The sequence below is a fragment of the Leptopilina boulardi genome, unplaced genomic scaffold, assembly GCF_019393585.1.
Source record: "Leptopilina boulardi isolate dan_hultmark-lab unplaced genomic scaffold, ZJU_Lbou_2.1 LbouV2_259, whole genome shotgun sequence".
NCBI classification, from domain to species: Eukaryota; Metazoa; Arthropoda; class Insecta; order Hymenoptera; family Figitidae; genus Leptopilina; species Leptopilina boulardi.
In genome coordinates this window covers 775,259-786,979 of record NW_026137817.1, presented here as the reverse complement: position 1 = coordinate 786,979, position 11,721 = coordinate 775,259, and the positions used below count along the sequence as shown (strand labels likewise).

Genomic DNA, 11,721 nt, shown 5'->3' with positions numbered 1-11,721 from the left:
ATTTTCGAGCGAATCCAATGAATTTTTTAATTCTCGTCCGCCATTTTGAATTTTGAAAAACTGACTTCAAATTGGTAATAGCGACCCCAAAAACCGTAGAATACCAAATTTTATTAAGATCCTGAAAAACTTTTTTCAACAAACCATTTGGCAAAAAAATTGAAACACTCCTTCGAGAGAACAGAGATTAAGTTTCTGCTTATTAATTACTAACGAGGATACGTATAGAAAGAAAAACTTTTTTCTATGTACTTTTATAATGTTAAAATAATAGTGTAATGAAATAAAAACAATTTTGTGTGGCTTTGATGTAAAAAAAAATTATTAAAAATACCGTTCGGATTTACCCCAGTTTTCCAATTTTCTTGGGTAAATACGAACGTTCTGATATTATTAATAAAATTTTACAGAAGGCAAAAATCAAATATAGTTTCTGTTCTAGTATTCATAACAAACAATTATAAATAATAAAATGAATTTTTAGCTTCTTTTTCTTGAAATACGAGACAAAATACTGAAAGAGTGTCATCTTTGATTTTCAATCTTTTTTGCAATACTTGTTATCTTTGTTTATGCTGTTGCTAATTAACAAACAAAAAATGGGATAATACTTAGAATCTCTTCAAGAGGATCTGAGGTAAAAATTCTCATATCGAACTTATTTTTAAAAATTTTAATTAAGCTGAAATAATTAGCGTTCGGATTTACCCCCCGTTCGAATTTACCCCGACTGACCCTACCTAAAGTTGGTATTAAATTAATACCTTTCGTTTTACAGTGTTAGTATTATTTTTTAAAGATTTTTGACAAAGAATTTATCCCCTAAAAATCATTAATGTGAATTTTCATTTTCAACAATTTTATTAGATATAATTATTTTTCATACAAATTTTCATTTTTCGAATTAGGGGAAGGTTGGGGAATTGGAGCCCCTTAAGGACAATGATTAAAAAAAACAAACTTATTGTTATGATAAAATATTGTTTTGGTCATTTTTTACTCCTTTTGTTATATATCTTTAATATTATAATTAATTAGAAATTAAGAACAAAAAAGTAAGTTTGCAAAAAAAAAAAATGTATTTTCTCCCATTACCCCACCTGTGGGGTATTGGGAGCTCTCACTTGAAATTCCAATAAAATGATATAATTTTTATTTTCTTTGGATATTTTTCTTATTTTGTCAATAATTCTCGACAGATGATCATTTTACAAAATATTTAAGACATAAAAAAGACCTACAGCTTCTTTAGTATTAGAATATCCAATATAATAACACATTTCAGACAATTAAACACAAATATTGATTCTTAGCAATTATAAATATGCAACAATATCAAATTTTATAAATGAATCTTGTTTAATTTTCAAAAAAAAAAAAAATAAGAAAAGCCATATCGAAGTAACGAAACTCTGCTGGCTGGCACAATTTTCTCATTACCCTAAAGAATTTTCATAGGCCATAATTTTAAAAAAAAGAAGAAAAAGTGCGATTCCAAGTGAGATTTTGACTTTTTCGGAGTAGGTTAACCGATTGCAATGAAACTTTGGAATTTTGTTATATATAGTAAGACTAATCTTTAACGTAAATTTCAGCCTAAAATATTTGTTAGTTTACGAGATTTGCAATAATAACAAAAAATTTAAAACTGCTATATCTTCCGTTCTAATAAACGGATTGAGGTCTACTTTTTTTTAAAATGTCAAGGAAAATGAGAGGAATAAATCTCTTTCAGAACATTTTTTTATAATTTTACAACTAAAAAAATTATTAAATAATAATTGAATAACTTTTGCGCGACTAACTAAAATTCAATCACTTAAACGCTAAAATGATCTTACCTGTGTTTTCTTTAATGTTCCAAAGGATTTTTATTGTAAATGTAAGTTTAACTTAAGAAATTTTATTAATTTATTAGTATAAACAATTGAGATTTCTGCTAGTTGACGTGCAGACGACATTGCGCACGCAGCATTCTCACATAGCCAACTGACGTGATTCGTGGACTAAATTGGCTATGTGAGAATGCTGCGTGCGCAATGTCGTCTGCACGTCAACTAGCAGAAATCTCAATTGTTTATACTAATAAATTAATAAAATTTCTTAAGTTAAACTTACATTTACAATAAAAATCCTTTGGAACATTAAAGAAAACACAGGTAAGATCATTTTAGCGTTTAAGTGATTGAATTTTAGTTAGTCGCGCGAAAGTTATTCAATTATTATTTAATAATTTTTTTAGTTGTAAAATTATAAAAAAATGTTCTGAAAGAGATTTATTCCTCTCATTTTCCTTGACATTTTAAAAAAAAGTAGACCTCAATCCGTTTATTAGAACGGAAGATATAGCAGTTTTAAATTTTTTGTTATTATTGCAAATCTCGTAAACTAACAAATATTTTAGGCTGAAATTTACGTTAAAGATTAGTCTTACTATATATAACAAAATTCCAAAGTTTCATTGCAATCGGTTAACCTACTCCGAAAAAGTCAAAATCTCACTTGGAATCGCACAAAACATAAATAAATTTAATTATTACCTCTATTTTTATTCATGTTAAACAACTTTTAGTCGCCGAATTTTTATTTGTACGAAATTGCAAATGACCAAACAAACAATCGACAGAAAGATTTCGGCGCGATTTTTAAAATCAACTAATCACAATTTTAGGGATAATTTTTAATTGATGGATTTTAAAAATCGCGCCGAAATCTTTCTGTCGATTGTTTGTTGGGACCCAAATTATTGAAGGAAAAAATAAAAATAAATAAATAAAAGTAAAAAGCAATACCTAAATAAAAAATAAAAATAAATAATAAATTGTAATAAAATATCTACACAATAAAATAATATAAATATAGCAGAGAAATTTTTCCAAATACGTAAAATAATATATATATATATATATATATATATATATATATATATATATATATATATATATATATATATATATATATATATATATACATATGAAATGAAATTGCGACAGGATTATATTTTATACAATATATATTTACCGTGCCTTCGTGACATTCGTCACGTACGTTACAAATTGAAGTTAACAAATGTGAACAGAATTTTGATATAATCAGGAGAAAATTGAATGAGAAACCTCCCCCCTCCTTTTTCTTTAAAAAAAAAAAGGTTTGAATTTAATTGTATTATGAAAAAAAAAAAATGAATATGCGTTTTATAGTTTTGAATAAAGAAAAGAGTGTTTTAATTTTATTTTCAACTGACCACACATTAAAATAATATTAATTTTAAACAAAAAAATTATATATTTCCATCTTTCTCTTTGGCGTGGCTTTCATGAGAGTGGCCAATGTGATTCTATATATCGAAGCACTTTCTCTCTTCTCGGTCTATGTGCCATTCAGGCTCTATAACGTAAAGGCTTTTTTTTTTATGTATATGATTGTTTAAATTGTCTCACTTAACTTTTAACAAGAGTCCATAAACCTTGGCCTTACATAAAATGTCATAAATTAAAGATGGTTATCTCAAAAGAATATGTATATATTATGAAAAAACTTGGTCACTTTTTTTTAAAAAAAAAAAAAGTTGAAATAACAAACAATTCAGGTTTTTTATAATGTATTATTTACTATAAATAATCTATATAATTATATAATATAATATTTTAATTTTTTTGATTATTTTTTAATAATCAAGAATTCTATAAATATAAAATTATAAATTTTTTAATATTTTTTATACTACATTATATATATATATATATATATATATATATATATATATATATATATATATATATATAATACACTGAAAAAAATTTATTTGATTCAAATACTCGATTACTTGACTATTATCAAATAAATATTTACTCGAACCAAATAATTTTTATTTGAATCAATTAAATGGTATTTATTTCAAATACACAGAAATCATTGTTCAAATATACAATTTATTTAATTCAAATAAAAATTATTTGATTCAAGTAAATATTTATTTGATAATAGTCAAGTAATCGAGTATTTGTATGAAATAAATTTTTTTTCAGTGTATTATATATTATTTATTATAAATTTATATATAATAAATAATATAGTATAAAAAATATTATAAAATTTATAATTTTATATTTATAAAACTTGAACCAAATAATTTTTATTTGAATTAAATAAACTGTGTTTAAAGCAATGTTTTAAAAAAAAAAATTTGGTGCAGCAGCTGCCCCAAACGAAAACTTCATACTTAATATTTGCACAGGGGTTTTTATATGAGTGAAGTTAACTGAATATAGAAATTTTCCGTTTAAAACAGCTGCTCTACCAAAAAATTTTTCAGTGTAAGAAAGTTGTGAGTATTTAAAAAAAAACTTTTAAAAACTAAAATTTTGAAAAATTTATATCTCACAAACGGCTTGATAAAAGATTTTTAAAAAATCGTGGAACTCTCTTTTGTCGAGTAAATAAAAGGTCAAAAAAAAAAAAAAAAAATGTTTGGTTGATGGTAGTAAATATTATATACTTCTTCAATATATACAGTATATAAATTGACGTAGAATTCAGTAAGGATTTGCGTGCAATAAATATGTTGTTAACATTTGGAATCTAAGTTCAATAATTTGCGACAAATTGTTTTTCTATATTATTAAATTTCACTTTTTATTTCCGCAATGCATATTTTATATCTCGTTATATTGTCATTTTAAATAAAATAAATATTTTTTTTACAATTATTATATAAATTCGAATAAGGCATCACATTATATATGATATATTCGGGTATATTATTATACATATAATATATATTTATATATTTCCTAAAAGTCGATGAAATAATTATTATTTATTCGATTTATAATTATTTTCATTTGATTTAACTATATATATATATTATACATATTTTAATTATATAGTGTAAATTCTTCGTGTAAAAAAGAAAAATTTCAGAAAAATTTGAAATGATGAATTTAAAAATAATTTAAATTTATTTTTTAATTTTATTTTGTTACCAACAAAAGATATTAGTTAAAATTGTAGAAAATTACTTTATCGACATATAATAAATTTTCGTATCAAATAGACTCATTACTCCGTCTACAGGTTGCGCTCCTTTCTAAATTTTTTAATAAACATTTCAATAGTAAATTTCTATAATTTTTTACCATCTTCTTTATATAATTAAGTTTTTTTTATTATATAATTATTATTATTATGTAATACCAACAATAATTGAATTATGTCATTAAAAAATTAATTTCACATTTTTATTATTTTTTTAACAATATTAATTTCTAATTTTTTTAATCATATTTTAACAATAATTTCATTATTAAATTATATTATATAATATATGCAAAGTTATTTTTTTACATATTATATATATATATATATATATATATATATATATTTATATGTATACATATAAGCACAGCCTATTAAAAAATTTTCTACAAAAGAAAATTGTTATTATATTCATTTTTTTATAAAGTCTTTAAAAATTTTTTGAATATTTTCACATTGTCGGAATTTAAATAATTAAATTTTTTGTCAGTTATCTTTGATTTTTCTTGATACGATTTTTCATGTAACATTGAATTGTCCAATGGTTTATTTATTTTTTCTTTCGTTATTGTATTATTTCTAGGAAAATTTGTGTTTTCAATTGTTAAATCTTTATCATTTATTGATTGTTGATTTCTTATTTCTTGATTAGAATCAATTTTCTTTGTAGTATCCTGAAATTAATATATTAATTAAATACCAGGTAAATTTATTAAATTCACTAATTCTAATACCTAAGTTGACATTTTTGACAAATATAAATTCAAAAAAACGAATTTAGTAAATTAATAATATTATTTTGCAAAAAGCTTTGTAAAAAAGGGTCAAAAATTGTTGTGCATAATTTTTTTTAACGTTTACAATAATTGTTTACAAGTAACTTTGTTATTCTTTCAATGAAAAAAAAAGTTTTCAGCAAATGAAAAAATTAAGATAAAAATAATTTAATACCATTTTATTGACTGAATTGTATCCTCTATTTTCTTGTTCATTTTGTTTTCTCCATCTTTCATCATCCTCGGCAAATATAAAATTTTGCGATGCATTTTTTTCATTAAAATTTGAAACATATTTATATCTATTGTTAACATTAATTCCATGAAATTTATCAATTAATTCTGATTGATTTGATTTGTCTACACGAATAATTGTTAATGAATCAGCAGCCATAAAATCCATTTCATTATCGGTTCGTAAGTGTGCAGCGTGAGCGTGTATTAATCGTGAATTTGGTGGATGCCAAAAAAATATATAATATCCACTGAGAGCGAGTGCGGCACAACTTACTGCAAACAAAAAAAGGTCAGTAAAGCTGTAAGTACCACTTTCAAAGAAAAAAAAAAAGGTTTTTCTGTATGCCATAATTTTGGGCTAATTTAATACCAAATGCAAAAATTTAGGGCTCTTTAACTATTGTCAAAAAAAAAAACCGGGAAGCATGATTATGTTCTAAACATTATTAGTTAGAATTTTCATTTTATGAAATTTCATTTGTCATAATTATTTTTGAGCTGGATTTTTATTTCTTCGAATTAGTATTTTGCAGAATTTTCATCAAAACGATTTTCTATATTTCAGAATTTCTATAAAACAACCGAAAATTCACTTTACAGAATTTTTATTTGTTCAAATTTTTATAATTGTCCGATTTCTTATTTGCTCGAATTTTCATTTAACATAATAGGCATTTTAAAGAATTTTTATTGGGTAGAATTTCATTGCAGAGAATTTTCATTTTATTCTTTCAGATGAATTTTTATTTGTTCCAATTATTATTTGATATAATTTCCATATAACCGATTTTTTATACTACAGAATTTTTACTTAACCGAAAAATGATATAACAGAATTTTTAATTTTATAGAATTTTCATTTGTCCGAAATTGCAAATGGCCGAACAAACAATCGACAGAAAGATTTCGGCGCGATTTTTAAACTAAACCAATTACAATTTTATGGATAATTTTTGATTGATTGATTTTAAAAATCGCGCCGTACACTTTCAGTCGATTGATTTTTCGGCCATTTGCAATTTCGGACAAATAAAAATTCTATCAATTAGAAATTCTGTTAAATGATTTTTCGGTTAAATAAAAATTCTGTAGTATATGAAAAATCGGTTACATGGAAATTATATCAAATAAAAATTGGAACAAATAAAAATTCATCTGAAAGAAAATTTTATGCTATGAAATTCTACCCAATAAAAATTCTTTAAAATGCCTATTATGTTAAATGAAAATACGAACAAATAAGAAATCGGCCAATTATAAAAATTTGAACAAATAAAAATTCTGTAAAGTGAATTTTCGGTTGTTTTATAGAAATTCTGAAATGTAGAAAATCGTTTTAAGGAGAATTCTGCAAAATACTAATTCGAACAAATAAAAAATTCGGCTCAAAAATAATTATGACAAATGATGCCCTAAATTTTTGCATGTGGTACTAAATTAGCCCCAAAATTATAGCATATAGAAAAACCTTTTTTTTTAAAAAGTGGTATTTCGAGCTTTACTGACCTGAAAACATATAAGCTCCAACTGTCATTAATCGTACAATTGTCTTTGGACCACGATTCTCATAGAGTTTATCGGTGTCAGCAGAATTTGCTGCAGCATCTGTACCACCTGTTTCTTCTTTGTTCATTTTTCACAAGATTCAATTTTAAATTAACAATCAAATTTTCATTTATTCTTATGGCATGCATTGATGTGTGAATTTTTGTTGATTTAAATAAAATTCAAATAATTCCATAATTTCAACTTGTCCACCTTAAAAAAAGAAAAGGAAAATACAAAATAAAAAATATCTTCAAATACTTTGGTAATTTTTTTTTTTTAACTCGTTACTTGTTACTCAAGCCACAAACGAATATCATACTGTGAGTTATCGATGAGAAAAGCTTCAATCAGTGTTCTACTTATTTTCTAAGGCTTCAGTAACCTCACTAATTCGCTTTAAAAAATTGTGCGTTGAAGGTTCAAAACACTAAAAAAAAGAGGAAAAAATAATAATTTATCCTCTATAAATATACCTATAAATTAGTGTAAATAACTATTTTTAAACTAATTGGAATTAGGAATTGATTTTTTTCCTGTATGAACTATAATTTTTACTTAGTGAATTAGTAAAAAAAATTTATTCATTAATTCATTATAGTAAACAACTAATATATGACAATAAAAAGTGTCAGTTATTAATTGAAATTATATTTAAAATTTTGTAATAATTTTTATTCAAAGAATTATTTTCTAAATTTAAATTATTGAAAATTCGTTCACCAATTCAAATTACTAGAAATTTTCCCTTATCTTTAGTAAAATATTAGGTACCTACTATTTGATTTAGGAATATTTTTTTTTTTTACTAAAGTTTAATTGAAACATGATTAAATTTTATTTTATTTGAAACCCGTTTATGTTTACATAAGTAAATAAAATAAATAATTAAAAATTAGTTTCATTAAATGCCAAAAAATGGATTTTTGTAAAAAACGAAAATTAAAAATTTTGAAAAATATTTAATCAATTGAAATTTTCTTAGACATATTATGAGATTTTAAACCAAAAAAAATTATTTCTGAATTCAGCGACCCCCAAAATCCCCGAGTAACAAGTTATAAGAAAATCCAAGTGATTTCTAACTATTCGTCCGCCATATTGAATCCGCCATTTTGAATTTTGAAAATTTGACTTCAAATTTGAAATCAGCGACGTCGAAAACCCCCGAGTGAAACTTTTAATTTTTTATAGCGGCCATTTTGAATTTTGAGAAAATAAAAATTTCTAATAATCATTCAAATGAAAGGGCAGACATTTTGGGCGTGATATTTTGTCATTCCAAATTTTTCTTTGACGCGATTTCGAATCGAAAATAAAGTTAAAACAAAAAAAAAATTGGTGCGGTACTGGTACCAATATCGCGCCACTACTGGTAGTACTGGCGCTGTACTGCCCCAGTAGTTAATTTTTTATAGGGAATCTACACTGAAAAAATAATTTATTTGATTCAAATATAATGGTTTACTTGACTATTATTAAATAAATATTTATTTATTATTTAAAATGTTATTTGTTTCAAATAGATAAATTATTATTAGTTTAAAATACAATTTATTTAATTCAAATATAAAAATTATTTTGTTCAAGTAAATATTTATATGATAATATAATATAGTCAAGTAATCGATTATTTGAATAAAATAAAAAATTGTTTTCAGTGTATAGAAAATTACTGGAGATATCAAATTTTTGTCAAAAAATGTCAATATTTTGAAAATTTATATTATTCACTGTTTTTACTTGGCATCAATATTCACTACTGCAAATCTTGATACCTGAATTTGTTTACATTTAAGTACAATGGATACCTTATGGGGAAGGTTATAAAAATAGGCGGATCGAAAATCCCAAATATAATTAAATCAGTTGCAATTCGTGTGTTGACCTGTTTAGACGCGTAATCAAGGCGATTGTAAATTTTGTAATTTTAAGTGAATTGCTTCGGGAGTGCTCGAATTTTTTAATTCGCGAACGAAATTTCTTAAAAGTGTTTAATTGTATTTAATCTTTTTAGTACATTTTTTTCCTAGAGTGTTGGAAATTATTAAAATCACAATAGGTTAAATCTTTGGAAAAAGTATATTGTTTCTTAATTAATTTGAAAACGTGGTTTCGGGAGTTTTCGATATTTTTTAAATCGCGTGTGTTTCCGGTACATTTTATATCATCCAAAATATCTGTTGCAATATAAGGTTACTATTTACTTTTGTAATAATATTCTTTTTTTTTTTTTTTTTTTTTTTTTTTTACTAAAGTTTTAGTGAAAAATGACAAAAAATTAGTACAAATTTTCACTAAATTTAGTAAAATATTACTATTTAAATTAGTAATATATCTATTCTTCTTTTTACTAAAGTTTTAGTACAAAGTAACTAAAAATTACTAAAAAATTTAATTAATTTTTAGTAAAATATTACTATTTGATTTAGTAAATATATTTTTTTTACTAAAGTTTTAATTAAAAAATGACAAAAAATTAGTACAAATTTTCACTAAATTTAGTAAAATATTACTATTTGAATTAGTAATATATCTATTCTTTTTTTACTAAACTTTTTGTACAAAATAACTAAAAATTAGTAAAAAATTTTCATTAATTTTTAGTAAAATATTACTATTTGATTTAGTAAATATATTTTATTTACTAAAGTTTTAGTCAAAAAATGACTAAAAATTAGTAGAAATTTTGACTATTTCAAATTTAGAGATTAATATTTGTTATTGTTATGTAATATTAATTAATATTAATAATTTGAATATTTTTATATTTTAATAATACATATATTGTTGTCTACGTTTTATTATTTAAAAAAAATTTTTTTTTTAACATACAAATTTTGTTATTATTTTCCTTTATTATATAGTAATAGGTGAAATGAAATTGCCTCTCTTACGCACATGTTTTTTGTGATTCTTCGACGCTGTTATCCAGTTAAATATACATATTGAAAATGACAAGAGTAAATTTCACTTTCTTCTTTCGAGCAAGTAATAATTACTTTAAATCGTCACGGAGTAAACATTTGCAAATATTTTTTTTACGAATAATGCAAGTGATGCCTAATTATCTCTGTATAGTATAGAAACCGAATAAGACGTCATAATTTTTTTTTTTACTCTTGAGACAAAAATTTAAATAATTTCTCTCCTTGCAAAGAAATATTGCGAATATATAAAAAAAAAATAAATTTAAATTTAAAAAAATACTAATTTTATTTTCAAGATTTTGAAAAAAAATTTCTAGTAAAAAAACAATTAAAATCTCACGTGGAATGCCCCATATTTGGGTGTTTTTATCCAGATCATTTAAAATTATAAAATAAAAAAATTAAAATATAACCTTAAAATATTTACATTTTTTCAGAGTATGTTTTTTTTTAATATTTCGATTAATTTTAGTTTTCTTTTTTATTTCAGGTATGTGTGAACAGTAATTTAAACAATTTTTACTTATTCCCATATAAGGAATCGAAAGGGAGCATCAGATAAAATAAGGTCAGTTTAAATAAATTATTTATTTTAATATACAGGAAATACTTTAGGTTTTTATGAGTTTCATACACTTTGAAAGATATTAATAATTAAATGAAATAGTTCAAAAGTATTTTTTATATAATTTTTTATGAAAACAAACTTTTTTCAACTATAAAATTTGTATATATAATTTAAAAAAAAAAATCCATTTCGACAATTTAAAATATGTAAAATAATTAATTAATTTATATAAATATTTTTTACATAATTATTAATTATCTTTTGAGTGTAAAACTCATAAATACCTTCACAAATTAGTTATAATATAATTAAAACATATTTTATACAATTTGTACATTACTGGATTTATTCAAATATAGCTATAATTGATTAAAATAATATTCATACACCTAAAAAATTTGTTCTATACCTGAGGATTCAAATACTGAAAAAAAATTCTTTGATTCAAGTAATAATAGTGATAATAATAATAATAGTAAAAATATTAATTACTTAATACAAATAATTTTATCCAGTATTATCATTATTGGTTGTATTAAATTGTGTTTTCAAATAATGAGGTATGTTTAATATAACAATAATACTGCCATCAACTCCACTTAATTTGCTCTCTAAGTGACATTTCTTT

General features: G+C 22.8%; 2 protein-coding genes across 3 annotated transcripts in view; one reads left to right on the top strand and one right to left on the bottom strand.

Annotated features, from left to right (window-relative positions):
- Positions 1 to 11,721, top strand: part of LOC127280978 (flotillin-2) — a 297,326-nt gene that overhangs the window by 132,039 nt on the left and 153,566 nt on the right. The window lies entirely within an intron of this gene.
- LOC127280991 (uncharacterized) lies at positions 5,397 to 7,928 on the bottom strand. Its single transcript, XM_051304466.1, has 3 exons — positions 7,557 to 7,928; positions 5,989 to 6,323; positions 5,397 to 5,711 (listed from the first exon to the last, which is right to left on the bottom strand). The coding sequence occupies exons 1-3, from the start codon at positions 7,681 to 7,683 to the stop codon at positions 5,457 to 5,459; spliced, it is 717 nt and encodes a 238-aa protein (XP_051160423.1). The 5' UTR covers positions 7,684 to 7,928; the 3' UTR covers positions 5,397 to 5,456.

Coding starts and splice junctions, on each gene's coding strand:
- LOC127280991 (XM_051304466.1), bottom strand. CDS start 7,683: ATGAACAAAGAAGAAACAGGTGGTACAGATGCTGCAGCAAATTCTGCT. Junction 6,324..7,556: donor TGGAGCTTATATGTTTTCAG/GTCAGTAAAGCT, acceptor TTTTGTTTGCAG/TAAGTTGTGCCGCACTCGCT. Junction 5,712..5,988: donor ACAATTCAGTCAATAAAATG/GTATTAAATTAT, acceptor TATTAATTTCAG/GATACTACAAAGAAAATTGA.